The sequence below is a fragment of the Anser anser genome (genome assembly GCF_964211835.1).
Source record: "Anser anser genome assembly, chromosome: 8".
Lineage (NCBI taxonomy): Eukaryota > Metazoa > Chordata > Aves > Anseriformes > Anatidae > Anser > Anser anser.
In genome coordinates, this window is record NC_139728.1 from 23,752,653 (window position 1) to 23,775,842 (window position 23,190).

The following is a 23,190-nucleotide window of genomic DNA, read 5'->3' on the forward strand; positions in this document are numbered from 1 at the left end:
TTATTATTGAACAATGAAGTTCAAACTACTAATCGTTTCAATCCCAACAACAATAATACTATTCTAGGAACAGAGATCTATCCTCAGCAGTCGAGGCCAGCCGCCTCGGTGCCCGTCCACGAGTTCAGGGGGATCTCGGGCTTGGCCTCCTCAGGGGTGGCCCAGGGCAGCGGCGTGAGCGGGCCGCGAGAGAAGCTGACAGGGACTGGGCGTTGCCAGGGCCACGGCGCCTGCACCCGGGCCCTCCGCCGAGAAAAACAGAAAAAAAGACAAAAAGACTGTGGCGACCCAGTCCCTGCCCACCAGGGACGCGGCTGTTCAGGCCTCTGGCTGCAGGGAGCGCCTGAGCTTGCCGCTGCCGGGGGAGGGCAGCAGGGAGACCGCCTGTGCTCAGGGGGAAGGGCTGCTCAAATGGTGGCTGAGCTCAGGGAGGAGGAGGACAGACTGAGGGGCACTAGCGCGTGTGAGCAGGAGATTGCCTGGTGGAGTAACCCCCTGGTGTGCCAGAGAGAAGGGCACTGGGGGGATGCCCCCAGAGGACGGTGGAGCCCCTGTCCTGTCGCTGTCGGACGGAGGGAGGGGGCCGGCAGGGGGATTGGGCTGAATGAGCTTTCAAGGTCTCTTCCAATCCCTAACATTCCGTGATTCTGTGATCTACAAGAATAATTTATTTATTTTCCCCAAGACAGTACTGCTTGTAACCAGGATGTAGTTACTTTCATCGTTGCAAGTAGCTAGGCTTCTGACTTAACCTGAGAAAGATTGTCCTGCAACTTAACTGTCAGCCAAAATATTCAGCCAAAACCACCCTTAGTTTCAATATGATCTACCTCCAAAAGGTCCTGTGTGCCAGCTCAAATCGTTCCTCTTGGCCTTTCCGGGCACAATCTGTGCACAAAAATCCTGTTTTGAATTCCCTTGGCCAAAACATAACCATACAGCTGTTTCATTTTTTTCCAATCCTTGCATTTTTTTCCATGTGCTGTCCACACTCCCCCAATTCTCTCCATTGGAGTCCAGCTGATTTTCCCTGCACACTATCCAATTTTTCAATTGTCAGTGCCAGAACGCAATGAAGTGGGCCTGACTCCCTTAAACAACTTACTTGGAATTAAAGCAGAACCATCCCTTTGGGTTTAAGCAGAGGAGAGAAAGACTTCCTCTTTCATGTATGATTGTACAAGAATGAAGATGAAAACACCTGCATCTCTATGATCCATAAAACAACTTCTTGTAAGCAGCTCCATTTTTTTTTGAGCTTCTACTTGTTTACTGTATGTGTACACATGCTTAGCATAGCCACTACTACAAAACAGTTCCTCTTGTGGGCCTTTCTAGCTATTTTCAAATGTTTTTATTTCATTTTTTAGAAAGGAAGGAGGAGAAAAAGAAAAAACAAAACAAAACAAAAAACCAGAAGCACAGACAAAGATGCAAGGTTCCATAAGACTCTTAATAACAACATAAGACCAGCATCATACCAATTAACTGGTCATGCTTTCAGAATATGCTGTCAAATTTTGTCATTACTGTGCTTGATTAGACTCTTTTGCATCTCACCCAGAAAACATTAAATGCAGGCTACTCTAAGATGCATCTGCTACAGCATGGTTTGCAGCAAACTCCTCTGTTCTAAAGGGGAGCTCCAAGCACTTCTGATGGATGCAGCCCCAGCTGTAGGACAGTGAAAACACAGTCCTGACATGCTAGTCTGGGAGTCTTTTTTAATTAAAAGCAGCAAGATGTTTCCCTGACATATAAATTCTATTTATTTGAACTTTCTATAATCTTCTACTGTTTCTGCACCATGCAATTTAGTAACAACCCTGTATTTCTTTACCATGCCATTTATTTTTCTTTTTGTATTCTCATGTAAGATGGACCGATCTGCATGGGTCATCAGACCATAGGGACACATACAGGTTCATCAACAGAGCATCTAATCTTTATGGAATACAGCCATATGCCCTCTCTCAACTCAGTTCAGTACACATGCACATCAACATACCCAACACATGCACATCAATACTGTATATATGTTGATATATACAATATGCATCAATATAAGTTTTGTTTGTTCACTGTTCAGGACAGCCACCACCAGAATTAGGGCCCTAGTCCAGACAAAGGGACCAACCTGCCAAATGCTCTGCTCTGTATCCGGATACAGAAGCTACCATCTGTAGGATAATTCAGTTGAGGGCATATGCATTATTCTAGGCAGCAGCCCAAGTCCTCTTGCCTTCAAGTACGTTTTCCCCAGGGACTGACAATTTTAGGGAAGACGTCATGAACACGAGATGCTGCTGCCAAGGTTGGGGAATGCATACATGGAGGTACCCCACATTGCCAGTAGGTCAACATTAAGTAGTAGCATTGTTTCACATTTCCTGCCCCACCGTGTTACTTCAAGCCTGTGGTGACTTAATAAAGACATAACCCAACACCATAAAGAGCTAAGATTGTTCCTGGATCTCTCTCACGCTACTGTATCTTTCTCTCCTCTCAAAGATTTGCTAACAGCCAATAAATTAATAGTTTCACAATTTCCAGTTGAAATACTTTCCATGGGAAGATGATAGTTTCAACTAAATGAAAATTTCTATGGAAAGTGCCTGCTTCTCTGAAAGGAAAGTTTCTCTGTCAGAGATGTAGGAACTATATTCCTGCAGGAACTGCAAAACTCAGCTGTTTTGGTAATGCTTGTTTGGGCTTTCTGTCGTGCTGTATTTTTAGACACAGGCATTTTGGTTAATTTTAGCCAAAATTTCCAGCTTCAGTCAGTTACAGAATTTACTGCTCTTCCCTGTGTTACTTTGATGTTTCTCGCTGTCACAAGTGCTTCTTAAACCTCCTCTGAATATATGTGCTGCACTGTATATGATGTTTTTTTCTTCCTCTCCTCCCCCCATTGTTACTTAAGACTGGACTTTAATGGCTCAACATATTCCAAGAAGCATTTAGGATAAATGCTCTGTCAAAGACACTTATGTACACTTGAGCCATATTGTATTCTGTGTGAATCATTGTGAGTATTTCACAAACAAGGGTGAATCAGACAGATTTTCCAAGTATATGAAATATAGCTTTTTCAGATGTGGTCTCCTAGCCCCACAATTAATCCTCCATACTGAAACTCATCTCATATTTGGACCATGTCATGTCTGCCCCACCAGGGACAGGAGCATGCTGCTAAGACTTTCTCTTAAGGAGGATAACAACTCTATAATGGAGCAATCTCAGCCAATTCTGCAGAATGCAAGGGAAAGGTTAACTTTGCAAACTTAAATGGTATCTCGCCATCCCTTCCAGTTTTATTTTCTAAGATATTCCTAGACCTCGAGCAGAAAGAGACCTCATCTAAATTGCCAAGAAAGAGAAGTCTAGGGGAAGAAGAAAATCTGTTTCACTGCTTGAAGACAATTTCATGACATATTTTAGCTTATACTAACAAAGATTGCCCAGAGCATAGTAATCAATCTTTCTTGCCTGCTTTACACTTGATCAGATGGATGGAGATGCTTGGGGAATATCCAATTATTTTTTACCTACCCAGCACACTTTCCAGAGTGTGTAAGATGCATCTGCTACATCGCATCTGGTCCTTCAGGCAAAATTGAAATCCCACCTGAAGAAGAGCAGCCTTACAGAGAGGCCTGAAGAATGAAGTTGGTGGCACTTTACTGCTCTGCGATGGAGAGGCAACCAAAACCCCATGGAGACAAAATTTCAAAACAACTATAGAGGAAAATGACCAGAACAATTTTTCTGGAAAACAGGAAGGAATTGTGGTGTCTCTGATCTAGTAGTTTTAAGCAGCTGTGATATGAATAAAGTTCACAAGTGAAGAAAAACAGCCACCGAAGCTCCCTGTGTTTCCAAACTCATGCCACAGATACTTTACAATGCACTTTTTGTCTGGAACTTGCATGGGAAAGGAAGGTACCTCACCCCCTCATCCACCTCCTGTACTAATGCAATAATCTTGCTTAGTCACAGAAAAAGGGAGAGAAAAAAAGAAAAGGAAAGAAAGTGATTAATAATCTGCAGGCAGCTGCTTACTTTCCAATTGGTTGTCCAGGAGGGGTGTGCTCCACTTCAAATCCTGCTTGTCTCAGTACATCAATCACAGTGTTGTTACCCAGGAAGTGACCTAAAATACAGGTAGAAAATAGCACTGTCAATTAAACTGCTCCTCTCACTCATTTGACTTTCTCCTTTTGCAACAACAGGTTTGGGAGGTAAGCTTACCAGAAGCTAGGCTAGCTCCAAAAGCAAGAAAGGCATGTTATGCAATTTGTTGGAGTTACCTCAACTATTCACCACTGAGCCCACTGCAGCCTTTGGCAATGAGCAGGGGAACAGACAGCATACAGCCTGATACGATCTTCTGTCTTATTTACCCCTCCCAACCCTCACATGACCAAGGGACTGGGTGTATAAACCAAAACCTTAATGTATTCTTTTTTAATAGCACTTGATTTTCCAGGAATCTGCAAATTGCTATCATGGAAATTTTTACTATGCGCATGGACTAAAGGTCCTTCTAACGTGGATATCCAAATGACCCTACAGTGGTGAAAAGAATATTACTTGGGCATTGACTCATGGACTGGAACAACTTACAGCCCCAGATATCCACCCTGCCCATCATCATTCATGGACGTCTGCTTATGAAGAAGCTCTGAAGCTGCTGCACTCAGTGCTCATCCACCTAAAATGGCTGCGATTCAGAAATTGCTTCATCAACCGCTCAGCCACCTGCACGGCAGGGCTGGGAGGAGCTGAGATAGTAACCTTATCCTTATCTTTTCCCAAATGTGAAGATTTAGTCCTGTAAACCAGTGCACTTTGCTAGAAGTGTAAAGGTCGCATTCCTATTCACAGAAGTAACAAAGAGCCCAGTAAGTATTGCAGCATGTATGGGCCTTGAAAGAGTTTAGTTAAGGGAATCCTATACACTTGAGGTCTGAACCAAATCCTGCTGGAGTCAATGGGAATCCTCAAAGGGCTTTGGGTACAGACTCAATAAGGCAATGTAATCCCTCCAAAGCTTTCAACTTATTGTCAGAATTCCACATTGTTTTCAGGATGGGTTCGAGGTACAAAGTAAGAACGCAAGAACTCCACTAACAGGTTACACTGAAGTCCACGTAGCCCACTAACCTGTCTCCAACTGTGGCCCACGGTAAACGTTAAATATATATAAATATATAAATGAAAGAGAGCGGGAAAGGATAGAACAATCCTCCCCCATTATGTCCTTTAGCTTCTCTCTCTGCATGGCTGGGTGACCCCTATTTACACCCAGGTCATCACGTCTCGCTGCCAGCTCTGAATAGAGCAATTCACCATGAATGTGCTCAGGCCTCTGTCTCTGTCTACTTTTTGCCCCATGACATCTTGCAGCAGTGAGTTCTACAGCATGCAAAAGTGCGCTCCTCTGGTTTGCTTCAAGCTTGCTGCTTAGAGAGAGAGTGTTTGTCTTGAGCACAGAGTACGTGCCTGTAGGAGATGCCAAACTGCCCATCTCCACTACAGAATCAAATATTTTTCACAGAAAAAAAAACAAGGCAGGTGGGACATGCCCAAGACTCTCCCCATTCTATGCCACTATGTAAGGAGCTTATGCAACTGTGAGCAGTCAGCCCTAGGATACTTCACCCATACTGCATAAAGTCGCTATGAATTTGAGAGTAATTCAGTCTCCAGTATTCCTTAAGCCTGCGTCTTTCTGCTTACACTGCCAACAAGGGCGCTAATTCGCATCAGTTGTGAGAATGATGTAGTTGTATGGCTTTTAGTGCAACTTGCAAGCAGTGGTAAGAGCTTTTGGCCAAAAGACGTTTCTTTAAACGATTAAACGTACATTTGCAGAGCCCTAACGTGTTCCAGGATTCCTCCACTTCCTTTTAAGAAAACTCAAAATTTGATTTTCTCCTAACTTACTTATAACAAAAGCCAAAGGAGTAGAGAGCAGTCCCAAAAACGTGTTACATACCCTCAGAGATTTGAGAAACGAGACATTTGTGAGTGATTAACTGGATTTGATCATATCCTGTTTTTTTATGCAGTGGCCAAAGCAAACAATGGCCCCGATTCTGTCACTGGCAAAGTGACATTGAGGAATCAAAGTCAAAAGTGTCAAGGTCAGAGATGTTTCTGTGTCCATGCTCACTGTAGTAGAGCTCTACTTTCCCTGAACCAGTCCTAAATGCCAAGAGATTTCTTAATGGAAAAAACTGTCCTGGGTCCAGCAAATCTTTGACATTATAACAGTACAAAAGAATCCAATTTTAACTGCTTTAAGTCCAGAAAAAAGTAACTTGCTATAGGTCTGATTCCTCATCCACAAAATGGCAGGCCCGTCAGGAATGTCAGCTCCTGAGCAAAGCCTGTGAATCCCTTCCAAGCAATGGATGAGGACCAAAAGGTGATATCTCCTGGCCTTCCTTTCCTGCCTTCTCTGTTGAGGCCATGACGAAAGCTGATAACCCTCTTGGCCTAGGGACCTGCTGTGCACGACGGTAGAGGAAAACATGGACTGCCCAGCACGTTTTTCACTCTGGTTCTGGATGCGCACAGATTTTTGCTTTTGGCCATATGTCAGCAACAAAGCCCCTAAATGCTCCAGAACTGGAACAGCTCATGATAACAATATTTATTATGTAGACACCTGTTCAACAAGACTTATCTTGATATAGCAGCCACCAGTTTCAAACGCAGCTCATTGCTGAAACAAGATGGACCAGAAAGGAAAGTGCGGTAAGATGTGAGTTCAGCATGGATTAGGTCAGGGACAAACATCAAGTCCCTGACTCTGGCTGCCAACATGTGCAAACAAATATGTAATAATTGCCATACTTTTTTTTTTTTTTACATCATCAGCGGATTTTATGTATACATACATGCACACACACACTGTACTTCATATGTGTATATGTACGTGTGCACATATATATGCTTCTGCTGAAAACTTTAAAAGGTTTCTCTGCCTGGCCAGGAAATTTCATTCCAAAAGGCAAAAATCTCACCACACACAAACAAGTAAAACTATTGAAAAGTTTGTGCATCCAGAGGTAGATCGGATAACTTAAAGACACAGAGGAATGCTCTTACTTCTGCATCACTATTTCCTCTTCAGTCTAAACCTGGATAAAATATTCCTGCAGTATTAACCAAATTTACCATGACAGCTGATGAAAACTGGATCCAAGAGGTCAGAACACCAACTACCTTGGGAATTCCATGCAAGTATGGAAGTAGGAGAGGAGAAGAGATAGCAGACAGAAAAGATTTTCTAGATAGGGACTTGAAGTGGAACTCTGTACCTGAGTACAGCCTCTCCTAACAGTTTAAGTTTAATAAATAAATAAATAAATAAATAAATCCTGCAAATAAAATTCAATATTGTGACATCAATCCGTTGCACGTTTGTGCTTAGGAAATTCACGATGATACCAGGCAAACTGCTCAAGCGTTCAATGAACTCTTAAGTAAAATGCTTGAACAAAATATCTAGTTAACTGGTTGCAGTCTGTGTGTGTGTGTGTATATATATATATATATATATATACACACACACTTTAAATTTTCTCTCAGTTACCAGCTCCAGCTTATCAGGAAAGGTGTCAATGCAGTCCTTCTGCCCTCTAAGGATAAGGAAATACTCCTGAGATTTACGTGAGGACAAGGCCCAATGCTGAATAGACATTTCAGAGTTTGAACAGAAATGCAGAGGACTGGCTAGAGCGGCTCACTGCACGCAGTGGGAGTTTCTAGGTTAAATTTGATGAGGACAAGATTTTTGTCCCGTCTCTTGTGCCTTGTTTTTCTCAGACAGAGGATCTAAGACTGGAAACACTGGAAGAACATGTTATACAGCATGGCTGCTAACATTAATCAGCCATCTTCCATCCCTGTTTTTTCTTTTTAATTAAGAACCGTGTTTTGAACTACACAAAGCTGATGCATGTAACGTGTTTTCTTATCTCCCCAAGGTTTCATTTTTCACTGGAAGAAAGAAAGAATAAGCAACTTTGTTTTTTATGAAGAGGTAAAAAAAAAACAAACCAAAAACAAAAACAAAAAAACCCCACATGCATGATTTCCTTAATACATGTATATGTGCTTCTGAAAAGGTACGTTTTCTTCCTTTTTTAGTGAAATAAGCTGGGCAAAAGGGGTGTGGGGAGAAAAATACACTTCTCAGCCAACTCTAACGGTCACAACTATGCATTTTCTAATTGACCATAGAAACTAAAGCTCTCCTTTACCATCATAGACATCTTGGTGACCCCATCAATAGCATATCCAAGCATAAGATTGCATCCCTCAGAAGTTAAATGAACTTGGGTGTTCCTACACATAAAAATACAAATTTGTTTTGATGGCAGAAGCAGGAAAAATGTTTCTAAGCAAATGTTATGTATTTTATCTAGGTTTAGAGATCTACTACAAATTACTCCGTCTCTTCGTTTTGTGATTCTTTGTTCCATAGCTTAGAAGGATAAAGGGGTACAAAGGAGCAGGAGATAATTCCCTCACAAAGGACCTCCATTGCCAGAGCCTTTGAAGTCGTGCTGAAAAAGCCTTGCTAGCCCATTAACTGACACACAGCAGAAACCTGAACTGTTTCCATGCACACTACAAGCAGAGCTATTTTCTGCACAATTAGTCATAAAAAGGGCCAATGTAAACTGTGTCGGGAGGTCTCAATTCTTTACATTCTCCACACAGTGAATCAGACGTTATGTATAACGTTTTGTTGCCATTTAGACCTCAGGCTGCTTTGCAATCAGGAGGCAGCAGTCTCTATTCCTCTTTCTCTCTTAACGCTGATTTTCAAGGCTCTTGGCACCACCGGAGTGTTTATGGCAGTTAGACTTCACAAGAATTAGTGCGGGCAAAATGCAAATGCCAGAAGCTGCACATTCACAACTGGGGCAAATATTTACTTGTTCCTTTGCGTGTTGCCTCTAGAAGTATGCTGTTTCTCTTATTCTGCAATGGTCCAACTGAATATTCTTGGAGGCTGAGTGATGAACACGTCAAGAGGAGGCTGCGGTAAGGAGCTGCAGCAAACAGTTCAGGCAGGGAATTTTTTCTGGGTTTGCCATACAGCATTTGACTCCGAACCAATGGTCACTGGACAATGACATGAATTTACTGGGGAACCACATTACTATTTCCTGACATTGCAGATGTCCCACATCCATGATGGAGAACCAGTTTTGTAAGCAGACCTTCCAAACTTTAATTTCCTCTCCACTCTGCATCCAACACGATAGGTGCTTCTATCCTTGCATTAAGTCATTCTTTTCTAATGAATATTATCCTCTAATAACTAGTGGGTCTTTCACTCTTCTTTTTCTCATGGTTTAGACATGGTATTACTGCTAGAGGTTTGTTTCTGTCTTCCTAAACCACTTTTCTGAAACTTTACTCTAGAGACAAGGATTGCTTCAAATCATTATCTCAAGCACTCCTTGACAAGGAGCAAAAGGTAGATTTGCACACACATCCTGCTTTTTCAACTTGGATCTAGATGCAGCTGAAGGTTTCCTCCAGTCTGAGTATCCTTCTGCTGTGAAGCATCTTACAAGCACGTAACAAAATGACACCTGGTTAACAGATGAGGTAGGTGATAGAAGCATCTAGTGATGAGTATGTTGCTAGGACTGCCTGAAAATTTGGATTTTAGATTTTACTGTCAACATAAAAAAAATTCATGCTTGTGGAGATCCAGCGAGGAAATTTTCCAGAAAGTGCCCCAGTGTTCCCTCTTCCCACGTCTGCATGAAACAAATCAGGCTGTACTCCATGCCAGGGAATGGAGGATGCAGCATAGTCATCAGCATCCCAGATGCATCCCTACCTCTGTCCCAAACATACCAGATTTACCAAAGGCTTCCTGGAGGCTGGTATTCAGGTGCAAATTGAGAGCTGCAGGTTAGGCTTTCCAAAGGGAAAGTGTCTTTAAAAGATACAGCACAGAACTGGGCGTGCTCTGGGGCAAGTGCTGGGCAGTAACAGTGCCTAAACACGATGGACGATAGACGCTGAGAGAGATGAGCCTATGGGTGAGTGAACCAAAACCCAACCAACTCAGACCATCCCCTGCACGTCTGCTGATGCTACCCCAAGGGTTATCCCATAGAGGAGAGTGCCCAGTGCTCAGAAAAAGCTGGGAACTCTGCACCCCACCTTTCCCCGAAGTCTGTCACCCCAGATTGCTGCCTTTTCCCCTGCTGCAGGACATGCTTTTGCACTTTGAAATGTCAGTATTACGCAAAAAGCTGGGAAGGAAAGCTGGGGGTGCAGGGAATGAGCCTTTCTTCCTCCCATGTTTTGGCAGGAGCGTGCCTTAAAAATACTTCCGTACAAACCATGTGCAATGGTCTTGTAAAGCAGGCTTTCATCATAGCCTCCTTACATCATGCCACCACTTCTCCAAGGCAGATGGAGAAATCATTTCCCTCTCTTGTTTGATGTTGTTATTCTCTGCAGTTGTGAGGAACTGACTCACAGGCACTTTCAGACAGTCACGGGAAGCAAAGCAATAAAACATAAAAGGCCAAAATGTGCAGCACTTTGGACGTCCAGCAATCCCCCCATGGCTCTCCATTCTTTCCTTGCATGTAATCACCTCTCTCCCCTCCTACCCGTGAGCGCTTACAGGACATGCTCTGGAGAAGGGCCACACCATAGCCGGGTGGGGACTGGAGTGACGAGGGCCAAAAGCTGAGGGGTCGTTCCAGACTGACGGCAGGGTAGTGGAGCACAGATTTGTGCTTCCCTGGGGAGGCCTGGAGAACTGCAGTGCAAGGCTATGCTCAGTGCATCTCAGTCTGAAGGAGGGGCAGACTCCCACTGCCTAATTCTACTTTCTTACTGCTCCTCCATGTAATAAAAGCTCCTCATGCCTCTCTCCCCCTTCTGTTCTTCCTCTCAGCTTAACCTTCCTGAGCATCCCTCCTGTTGAGGGCATGAATTCTGCAAGCACATAAATGTCATGCACTGGAAGATCTCCTCTGGAAATAGCCTGAAGCCCGATGCACAGAGACCTCAATGGGGTCAGCCCAAGATGGGGCACAATCCTTTTCCCTGAGCTTATCAGTTTGGGACCGGCGCTGTGCTGGCACAGCTCTCTGCTTTCAGACCCAACATGGTGCCATCAGGGTGGCTTTGCAGAGCCAACACCCAACAGAAAACTCAATTTTCTCTTCAAGCCTAAACCAGCTGTTTCACTTTGGTTAAGAAAAACAACATAAGCAAGAACTGAAGTGAGGTCACTTCCCTGGCACATCTTCTGGTCTCCGTGTCAGACCACAGCAACAACTGAGCTCAGAACAGGGTTCATTGCTCTTCATACGTTTCTAATGAAGTGACTACTCCAAGTTGGTCGGTCTCACTGGAGAGCTCAGGCACCTCCACAGAGCAATTCATTTCACCATCTCAAGCAGTAGTTTTAGGAAGGATGCATGCCCTTTGTGCAATTCTCTCTCCATCGACCATGAGTTTAAACAGCTCCTTTAGCCTCAGCATCTATCAGACGTGATATGACGGCCCACCAAGCTGCCCCACCACTACCCAGAAGCTCCTGAGCACTGCATGGAGCCCTTCCATCCTTTCTCTCCATCCTTCCCTCTTCTGCCCTGTCCCTCACCATCCTTTCTGTGCCAGAGTTTGCAAGGGAGGCAGGGGCTGTGCTGATCTCTACTTGATGACCTTTTGGGGTTGCTTCATATTCTAGCTTTTCTTACACAGCATTAAAAGTGTTTCCTGCGGACAGAAGGTCCAACAGTTCTTCATAACCCTTTCAGTACATATTCTTAAGGAAATAGCTCATGGGAATATCAAGGATTCAATTTTAAAGGGCAGAGGGAGGTGGATGAGTAGCTCACAATACCTTATCATCTCTGTAGGTTTGAGGTATGATGAGTTGAATCCCTTCCTGACCATACTAAGCATGTATAAATGCAAGAAAAAGGTCCTTTGTGAGCAAGCAACAAAGCCTACATCTTTTAGGTGTTTATTTTTCTAAAAGGTAGTTGTTGTATGAGCTGGAGCAATTTACCAGGACAAGGAAGTTGTAGGAAGAAAATCATGTGGACAGGACTGAAGCATTTGCCTGTGCCCCTCATGTGCCCCTGCAATGGGCAATGCCAATACAAAAAAGCTTGGGAAATTTAACCCATCCACAGAAGCATGAGTACTTAGTAGCTCTCCATAGGAAACAGTGGGGAGGACCCTAGTAAATCATTGTAGGCTCTAGGACTGCCAGAGGTGGACTACTGAATTTGACTAATCCCTTTTTGGCCTCACGTATACATTTGACTTCCACAATATGCTGTGGTGATGGGTCTGCAATGTAATTGCGCACCATATGGAATAGCACTTCTGTATGCTTGCTCTGAATCTGCCAACTGATCATATCATTAGGCTCCTCCCAGCATCTACAGCCTGCACAGGTATAGCTCTAAACCAAACTAAAACATCTATAACATCGCTGTAGCATGAGATTCAACCACCCAGGACAGTTTGTTGGTGGTAATGTCCACAGCTCTGACAAATCTGTGAAAAAAATTCAAAAAGACTACAGCCAGGCTGTCATTTTTGGTTTGAAAACAGGCTTGAAAACTAAAAACCAAGCTCCCAGTTGACAGGATATGAATCCTCGATTATTCTTTCTGGTTTTGACCTCACTATTTTAACAGACTACTGATTTCTTCATCTTTTCCAGTAGCCCTTTTCTAGTGGTTTACTGGTATTGTGGCAGCAGCATTGAACCATGATGTCTCACAAGTGAAAAACATGGTAATGCCATAGCACAAAACCAATGATTCCTCAGAAAAATGCTGGCCTTCAGATGTTTATGGATAAGGACAAACTCTGTGTAGGAGCAGAAAGTACCAATGCCTTCTAGCCAATTTCTTGCACAGTGCCCTGAATAGGAAAATGGAAGCCATTTTACCAGACATCAAAAAGGAAACTTTTCAATACCATCAAAGCCTAGCCTTCCCAGTCAGTATCTTTTTTTTTTTTTTTTTTTTTAATATAAAAGCTTTGCATTTTTAAGACCATTGATGGTTCATCATTTTCCAAGAAAAACCCAGCTGGCCACTGGATGTCACTGTTGTTGCAGAAAAACACACCAGAAAGTTCACAAATCAGGCTGTGAATAAGGTAAGGTGAAGTCACCCAAACCTGGAAAGAGCCTTTTCTTTGAGTTAACCGGTACAGTGCTGGTGGCACTCAGAGGCTGCCCTGCCAGTGCAAACAACTGGAGGCAACACATGCTCCATGGCTGAGGTCTCCACCACCACCTGAGGGCAAGTCCTCCACAAAGCAGAGCTCTCAAACCCCAGTTCAGTGGTGCTCAGATAGGCGTCCCCCATCCTGCTGACTCCCCTCTGGCTCTGTGTGCTGAGCCGTGCCACTGCTCAGCACCACACATCCAGCCTGCCCTCCAGTTTGGATTCAGTCTTTTCCTTCTACCACATTGTGGAAAACACCACAGCAAGCACGTTTCCAAGCCTGTCCTTGCTCCTTGATTAAAAGCAATTATATACAGCCTTGCTCTGTGTGCTTTTAGCTGGTTCTGCTGAAAGGGCAGTTTAGCACAGGGCATGGCTTTCAAGGTTTGAGCTAGCATCTCCAGTGAAAACAGCTTTGTTATGTAGACCATTTACTTGCTCTGAATTAGTCTAGGAATTTTCAAACTGTGCTCAACCACACAGAGGAAACTTGCCCTAGAAGACCTTCCTGAGCCTTTTAATTCAGCTGATGTCTTTCCACTACCACAGCGAACCTCAGTAGTGTAGGAACTGGGCTTTCTTAAGGGGTGCTTTATGGTTGTAGACTAAGGCCTTTCCCTCTGCAAAAGCAGGAGAAACAAGCCCCAAAAAACAACTTTCAAACTCGGCCCCTGGGGTCGAGGCATTGGTGCACTGCCAAGTGCAGGTAGTGCTGCTGTGGCATTTCAGGAGCTAAGCATTGGGTCTTCCTGTCTTCCACTCAAACTCAAGGCTTGGTGCTTGTTAAGCACCTGCTCTAACGTATATTGTTTTGATCTCCCTTGTTTTGTGGGTTTACATACCATTACCCTTAAGGAGAAAATTAAGGCATGAACGCACAACACGCGTTGGTTAAGCTGCTTAATGTGATGTTGGAAGACCCTGAGATAACACACATTGAGGGAAGGGATGTAGAATACCTCCATCTGGAAATCTGTCTCTTCTGAAGTGCAAAGCATGCCTAGAGCTGCAGAACAAGAGAAAATTGGTTCAGAAAGTACCTCTTTTCATCCATCTAAATGTCAAAAATCTGGATTACCTATAGCTGGGAACGATAGATCAGATCAGCTTTGACTCTGAGGGATGTTCATATAAATTAGAAAAAGGATCTCCATAGGGCATTTCCACCACAGTATTTTTAGAGGAAAATCAGGTAATTTTTGGTTGTGATTTTTCTTCCTTTCTTTAAAAGAAAAACAGGAAAGGGAAACACAAGGGGAAGGAAGGACAGTCCTTTGGCTAAAGGCCCCATGGTGGAAGGAGTGGGGGTTCCTAGCCAGCAATGACAGAGCCACTACTAGGCGGGGCCAATAAATCCTATCTGTTATGAAAGAGACCATCTCTGTAGTGAGAAAAAGAGCATAAAAAGAGTCCTACAGCATTTAGAGATTCCCTCTTAGCTGTGAATGTATGAATACAAACAATATCCCTCCCAAGTTCATATGCCACCTGTCTTGGATACTGCCTATGACAACATGACAGTGATGAGTTTCCTCCTGCAAATTCTTCCGCTTTAAGCTGCTTTGTGCACGCAGTCACATCAAGCGTCCACATTCCCATGCACAAAGGGTACCTTGCTCACAGATGTTAAATTTAATTGACCAAAAATCAAGGAAAGCTGTATTCCTGAAGTACTGATTTGTACATGTTATGCCTGTGGAGTATTTTTTATATCACAAATACATTCCTAATTAGACCATCAAATGTGTATCTACATTCCATCCATTACTATTTGTCTTAGTGAATTCCACCCACACAGATCTATTCTCAGCCACATGGCCAAACATCCTGACTTATTTCAGTGTAGCTTTTTTTTTCCTGTATAAATGTGTATGTATATAGAAAAACTGCATGTTTATACATTTTGAGCAAGCAGAAATATTTGATTTGAATCACCACTGCATTACTCCGGCTTTACGCTGGTATAAACACACACTAGTGGTTTTCACTGTTATCTCCTGCTGCTGAGCTGTGAACATTGAGGAGAAGCAGCAGCAGCAGAGATAAATGCATTTTATCTGAATATCTTTTTATAATTTTGGCCCAGTGAACAGACTTCTAGTGAAACCAAAAAGAGGGAAATCCAGTGGTCCTGTTCTTTGATTTTTTTCCCCAAGACATGGATGTCCACTCTGATAGGTGGTCATGTTCAGAAGTTGAGTTATTATGGAAGTTTAGAAACCGCAAAATATACACAACAGATTTTGAAAAACATTGTGGTTACGTGGGTTCAAGCGCGCTTGAGGAATATGTTAAAATCCAAGCAAACAATCTATTCCTATGCCTCTGTTCTGTTAATACACAAGTGTGCACACACATCACCAAGCTCACATTCCAATTTGTAGCTCTGTTATTCACAGCATTCATTAAAGAATAACAGCCCCTGTTTGACTATCATGAAGCAAAATTGTTCACACATGTGGACCGAATAGACACACCAAGGCTGCACCCTTACAGTTTCTGAGTGACAAGCTTAATAAGATTATGCTTGATCTTTCTCTTAATAAAGCTGGATGACATTCAAGCAAAGCCTGGATTTTGTTTTAATGGTACATTAAGGGAGCCCAGAGCTTGGCACAGCTGGAGGCCTGAACCATCGAACGAAACTTGGCACTGCCAACATTCCGTTGTGATCCCAACCTCCCAGACCTCACATAATGAATATTTATATCTATATATACACACACGCACATGTATTAAATACCTATCATTAGCTGGTCAAGGTCAATGCTCTGGATAATAGAGCAGGATGTAATACCAAGAATGATGAAGGTTGTTTTTATTTATTTATTTTTTTCTTACGAATGACACAAATTAAGCAGCCCACGGTTTATAGAGTCTGCAACATGATGGACTGCTTTTAAACCACACATTCCAGAAGGGAAGGAGAACAGCCCCAAGAAATAACAAAAGAGAAGTGTCATCACCTTACTGTTTAAACCTGAACACGGCTGAACACAGAGAATCCTGCTTAACTTTAATAACACCAGCAGCCTGAGCTGACTTCAGGGGAAGCAGTCATTTGCTTGAGATAAGTCAGGGCTTGCGTGCTTTGTAGCACTATGGGTTAAAAGCTCGTGTTAGCTGAGTCACAGTGATTTAAAACATCATTGCACTGGCCCAAAGATTACAAAAGACAGAACATAAAAATCACTTAGAGTAACAGGGAAGATAACACTGACTGTTTCTTTAGGGGGAAAAAAAAAAGTTACCACTTCCCCAGTTAAGGTCTGATTTTTGGAAAAGAAAAGCTCCCTAAAGAATAAACTCAGCAGTCCCATCTTCCCTGTCCCTCATCTGTGATGAATGTTACAGTAAGGGTGCAGCTATGCCTCTGCATGTGCCCCGGCTGCATGCCTGTGTATATGTACCAATCCTACAGAGGAGTGAATGGGTCTCAGGCTTCCATGCAGAGCTTGTGATGGAGCTAGGAGCTGTACAGTCATCGGGTAGGGACCATTTACATTTTATAATTTATTCACCTAAAACTTAATTTTGGGGTCAAAACCGTTCATGATGAATAATTTAAGAGTACTGAAACTGTCTTTTGCTGTTTCCAAAAAGAAAAAAAACACCATGGTTTTGTTTCAAAGCATTCAAAAATACTTTAAAGAGATGTAATATATGTACATTTCTTTTCAAAAAGAACATAACCGTGAACATTAAATTAAACAAACATTTTGCACAACCTGAGTTTTCTTCCAGGCTTGTGTTCTGATGAGGAAAAAAAAGTTTTTGTTCATCATTGATACAATGTAACTTTTCCTTCAATCATCTGGTTCAGCCAACAAAACAAGACAAATTATTTCTACTACTCCAGATGGAGCACAGGTCTCTGTTAATGCGGATGAATTCCCAACCCTTAGCCTCTCTCTTTTCCTCAAGATAGGCAGTACTGTAAAGCCCAAGTATGATGGTGGAAACTTCCCCAGCTGTTTAGGCCATAGCCATGGACAAGTGGTTCATGCGAAGGCCAACTCAAGTGGCCCAGGATGGGTGCTTAGCAGATCGAAAGATCTCCGCAGAATGTCCCATCTTCTTCCCTTACTGTTAATAAGGGGAATCCCATTGAATTCAACTCATACTGCTCAAATTAACTTCTGGGGCTGCGTACCTGTCCAGCCTAGCTCTTTATTCTTGGCTGCCACACCTGAAGTCTTACCTTGTGTGCAACCTAAACATTAGTCCACTGAAATAAACAGAAAAGTGTCTGGAAGGCATCTCCTTCACTCTCCAGACTTTCATCTAGTTTAAAGATGACAGAGCTCCAGAGCACTGAGGACATGGACTTAGAGGTGAGCAGAACATGAATGGAAAACACTTGCTTAAACAAGGCCCCATGTTATTAAGTATAAGAGAATAACCATTTCTGCAGGAATTTGGCCAAACACGTAGTTTCACTTCAGTAATTATCTGCTCCCTGTGTTGGATTAAACTCGGATCATCCTTGACTGAAATATGAAATTCATTGCCTGCTCTATTGGCATTTTTGCATCCAAACCCTGCAGTATTTTTCATCCCACTGAGCTCCACCTATAAAGCTCTCACACTATATTTTGGCTGACTATTCTGGGCTATTATATAAGCCCTTTGGCACTGGCCTGTCCCAGCTTTCTCCCAACCTCCACACTTTTTCTCACAGCCAAGTTTCTGCAGGAAACAAAACACTTTTCATTGAGGCCAATTAGCTCAAGAACGTCAAAAGAAAAAAAAAATATCAAAAGGCTTTGGGTCAGTGACAAGAGCAATAGAGAGGCCAAGAAAATGAAAGAGGCTTGTTCTGAAAATGTTTTTTACTATGTCAGAGCCAATTCCCAATGGAGTGAAACAAGAAAAACATTCCTAGAGAGGTTCAAGATCTGTCGTGAATTCCCAAGGCACATTAAGAAGTCTCACTTTCCCCTGTCTCTCATTCCTTTCTGAGGTATATCATGGGGCTCCAGAAAGAGGGTGATAAGTCAAGAGATCTTTACAGTGGTCCCAGACATTCAAAGTAGCAATGAACCAAGGGCTGAGGAATCTATGTCTACTGCAATGCTCCAAAGTTCCTCATATTTTTGAAAAAAAGAAAAATGGAATCAAAACTCAATTTGAAAATATTTTTTGTTGTAGATGAGATGCTGGGGCTGCTTCTCTCAAGAAACAGTCACTTGGTTTCCTCAGCAACAGTAAGGAAAGTAACTGGTCTGTGCCCCTGCTATGCCATCTTTAAAAGCAGCATGATCTGCTTTCCTCCCAGAAGGACATATTTATCCCATTACATGTCTGTATATTGATAAAATTACTGATGACTGAATTTTGGAATGAACTTCAAGATACTGCAACTGATGCCTTTCCCACCATCACCACAATGCTCATAATCAACTCTACTTCCAAGATGAGAAGCCCCACCAGACCTTCAGGCTTGTCTGTATGAAAACCAAAGATCACTTTTCAAATTGTTTGAAGTATAAATTCAGTGGATTACTGAGCATCAGTCTTAGAGGGCCCAAGGCTGCTATCATGAAAAAAATCAGTTTTCCAGCTGAGCTTTATTTAATGATGGACTTTGCACTTCCTAATCTCTTTGGAAAATAAATGCCACATGGCATCATAATACACCGAGCAAGGGATAGTCAGGCTCCTAGCAAATAATTCATAATGACATCTTTTGGGTTAGTTTTTACGACGCTCTTTGTAGGACAATGCCGCAAGTTGATCTTGAATATTTCACCATGAGAACAAAATATTCCTCCTGACATCTAGCTCTGTATTCATGGGTTCATTTTTTCTAATGATTAATTCTGAGTTCACGCAGAGTATGTTCAAGATTACGTGGATTCATATTCAGTTGGCCATATCTGAGAGGATTATTTTAGTGTGCCCCAGTTTATGGCCCATGAAACATGATCCTCCTTGTCTCTCTCTCTCTCTTTTTCTCTCTGTCGGCAGTATTATTCTAACAACCAGAACTGGGAACTCGCTATCAGCATAACAGCAGAAAACAGCTATTTTTCTCTAGGAAAATCAGCTTTCATTCAATGACTTACACTTTGTGTGCTCTCATTGCTAACAGCTAAACAGAACCAATTAAAACATTCCTGTCAAAATGGTTTGAGGGAAACTCCCTTTAGGCTAAATTCAGGTTTCAGGTTTGTCAAACAGACTCGATCATTTTTCGTTTTCTAGCATATATTACTGCCCTTAGTGGTGATACTAACCCAAACAAGACAAAGCATAGCTGAAACACCCTGATTCCGACTGAAGCCATTGCTTTAGGTTTTGCCTGCATCTCTCTGAAGAGCTGTTACCCACTTCACCTACACTGGAAGATGTTTCTGTTTGCAAGCAAGAGACCGGTACTTGCAGCAGAGTGTTGATCCTGGCATAAAGCAGGCAGACGTGCCATCTAATAGCTCTGGCAATGTCTGGTCAGCTTTCCTGTCATAGTATCGTTATCTCAAGCCAACTGCCAGCTGGCTTGAACTGTGCTTGATGCACAAGGAGCTTTCAACCAAGAACACCCTGTGAGCAAATAATAGCTGTAGGGATTAACAGAGAACGTAAATTATACATAGCAATAAAACTTCATGTGCAGCCTCAGAAGATCTCAAAGCAGCTTATGAACAGGAATTAGGGTCCAACGCTGTGACCCTTACTTAACAAGTGCAAGCTAATTAGAAAGCCATCCCACTGAAATAAGCAGGGTTGCTCACAGAAGTCTGTTTAATGTGTGGCTACACAATTATTATTATTTTAATTATAATGATTTATGTTGTGGTTGTTTCTCAGCCACAGTCCAACCATATCTCCTGGTGCTGTACTAAAATAAATGAAACTTGGAGTGTTCCTATTCCAGGACGCCCTGTCGCTTCGTCAGAAACACAGTTACCTTGGAACCGACAGATAACCATTTTTCCAGGTCTGCAGGCAATCTACAACATACTTGTGTTTTGTTAAGCTGCCTAAATTCAACAAGCCAATTGCTGAACGACTACTACTGCTGTGTACAGCCTGGCCTGAACCAACAGGCGATGCAACTTGCTGGTGAGAAAGATGATTTGAACTATAATCTTGGAAGTAAAAACCCTATAGTAACGTAATATATTGAACCACTGTTTTTCAGTATCATTACTGCTGCATCCAGAGTTGGTTGGATTTTCTTGTGGTATTATCATCCCTTTCATCCTGTGTCACTGCAACTGCATGCAGAAAGCAGAGGTTATGTACACCGTATTATTTCAACAGAGAGCGCCTTTCACAACCCTTTGGCAATTTTCTACATAGTGTGAAATGCACTGGGCTGGGTAGAATGTTATTTTTTTTTGACTGATGCTGTCAACACGTTATCTGAAGTCTACCTCTGAGTGCAAGAGCTCAGTGAGAGTGTTTGCATTGCACTTGTGCGTTACACTACACCCATGCTTGGGCACCCTCTGCCCCATCACTCACCGATCCCACTTTCTGATCACTTGACTGCTGTTTGGATGAAGCCCAAATCTGGGCTGAGCACTGAACACAGTCAAAACAGTCAAAGAAGGAGAGATAGCTGGAAACTGAGCTGAAAGAACTGAGATTCAATGAATTGTGTGTTTCTCGAGAACAGCTTTCCTGTAAATACTATGTTTAAATAAGAGATCAGATCCCACAGTTTTTTCAGTCATTATGTAGAACTGCGATATACTTTCTGCAGCATGCTGCTTTTGCAGATGTAGACAGGAATGAAATTATCTTTCAGTAACTAATACGTACAAGCACACTTTAAGATCATGAGTACCACATTATTACGCAGTAGCAACCTAGTTTCCTTTCTATTATACTCTAAAAATATTATTTTTATAGCTAATATATTCAGGGAATCTTCGAGCTGATCCCAGAAAAGACAACATACCTTAACCATGACTAGCTGACAGCCTAGGAGTAGCAAGGAATAAATACTCTGTGCATTTGGAATTGCAGGAGAAACGCATCCCATCCAATTTTCCAGAAAAGAATTTGGCCACGAGATCAGAGCAAAGGAGTCTCTTTGCAAAGTATGCTACTGAATCCTTAAGTAACTGCAACCCATGCTTAAGGCTCCTGAGTCACCGGGAAGGAGAGGACCTCATCGTCCCCTGACAGCTCGCGGGGGAACGGCCAGCGCTGATTCACGAGGCAGAGAATTTCTCCTGAGCTGCCAGCAGCCTCCCCCAGCACCTGGTTTGCTCTGCCTTGGCGTTCTTCCATCTGCAACCTGTGCCAACCATCAGCAATTAGCAGACAACATTAAAGACCCCTTGCCAGCCCGTGGCACTGGGGCTGCCGGCAGCCTGCAGGGGTAAGATGTGAGGACGGGACTGGCACAACAGGGATTGGTTTTGTTTCCAGTGTCAAGCTCCTTTTCCATGACGCTGTTTTGCTGTATTCAGCATCCAGTACCTCGATCCTGAAAACTCATAGTATTAACAATTCTGCGTTCACAGAGATGCAGATGTATTATAAACACAGATACATAAGCATGTATGTATTTTCCTGTAGAGGAAATATGATATTTATGCTTTTTAAGATGAACAAGGAGAATAGAAAACCAAGAATTCTGGGCTATTGCCCAAACCACACAGCTTTGAAATTTGTGGTGCGTTGAAAAGAAAAAAAAAACACACACACCCACCCCAAAAAAACTGTTTCCTTCCAAGAAAAGTGTCTAGGTTTTCCAATGTGTTTACGACTGATGTCTACCCACAAGAGACTAAAATCTGGGCTGGATGAGTCTGGACTGGCATACAACATCAAAAACCTCTCCTTCCTGAACCAGGGAACAATACCCTAAGTGTCTGTGCACAGAGGTGGACTTGTTGTTGCAGAACTTTTTCCCCAAACTGTTGTATCTGCTTCTAATTTCCAATGAATCAGTGAACATGTCTGTGTGCTACTGCTTTTCCAGTCCACTATTTTATTCACAGAACTCATCTCTCTTTTCCTAACACCTGCTCACTGCTCCCTCTGAAATACATCTCAGAAGTGTTCCAGTATTCAGAAGTGTTCAAGTTTCTTTCTCTGGAAGAGGTTCTCCTTAGCTCTGCCTTTAATTAAATCGTATCATACGTGGTGTAGAAACAGGTGAATCCGTACAATACAACAACTAAGGCAACTATGACACTAATTGAGAAAGATGGACACAAGATGAGCTCCAAATGCGGGAGGCAGCTGAAGAACATGATAAATACAGATCTGTACAGAATCAATAATCAGATTATAGACCTGTAACTGCAATCTCTCTCTTGCTACCCCAATCTTGTCTAAGTAATATCTCACACACTAAGAGTCTCAGCTAGCATTAGCATCATTTCTCTGGAAAGCTCAGTTACTACCTACTGCAATGGAAACTTTCCTCAGTATCAGCTAGATCTTTTTGCACCTTCAGCTCTGAGCCAAGGAATTACTTATGTGAATCCCCCCTAAGTCGCAGATCCAACACGGTATTAGAAATGGACCAGAACTACATATGCCATCATTTCCCACTTCCAGACCTCAGGCACAAACGCAGGGGCCAGGTTTGGTGCAAGCCTGACCTGTCCCCCAGGAGCTCTGAAGGAACATAATCTGCTCCTCATGTCCTGCTACTGTTTTTATATTTAATGATACAGCCAGAGTGGTTTTTCCTCTGTAGTAACCCAGGGCTCAAGGAGCAGGTGTGCTGGGGTGTCCGGGCAGAGGCAAATTCCTGCTAATGGCTTGTCCTTTCACCCATCTTTGATTCATGACGCTATTTGAAATACTTCATTCAGGATGCAAAGCTGGATCCGCAGTGAAAAAATCAACTGCAGTTTCACCTGCCACTCGTCACTGCAGTGATTCCCCAAGATATTGCAGCCTCCTGGCTAGAGCCAGGAGCTGCCGGTGGGCAGGGGGAAGCCCTGGCTCCACGTGGTGG

At 42.8% G+C, this 23,190-nt stretch overlaps 1 protein-coding gene across 5 annotated transcripts in view; it reads right to left on the reverse strand.

Moving 5' to 3' along the window:
- The window catches only part of TRABD2B (TraB domain containing 2B), a 286,541-nt gene that overhangs the window by 44,182 nt on the left and 219,169 nt on the right, over positions 1-23,190 (reverse strand). For all 5 annotated transcript variants that reach the window (XM_083845611.1, XM_083845610.1, XM_083845612.1 and 2 more), the window contains exon 5: positions 4,063-4,153. In XM_083845611.1, coding sequence (XP_083701737.1) covers positions 4,063-4,153 — 91 coding nt within the window. The remainder of the gene's footprint in view (positions 1-4,062; positions 4,154-23,190) is intronic.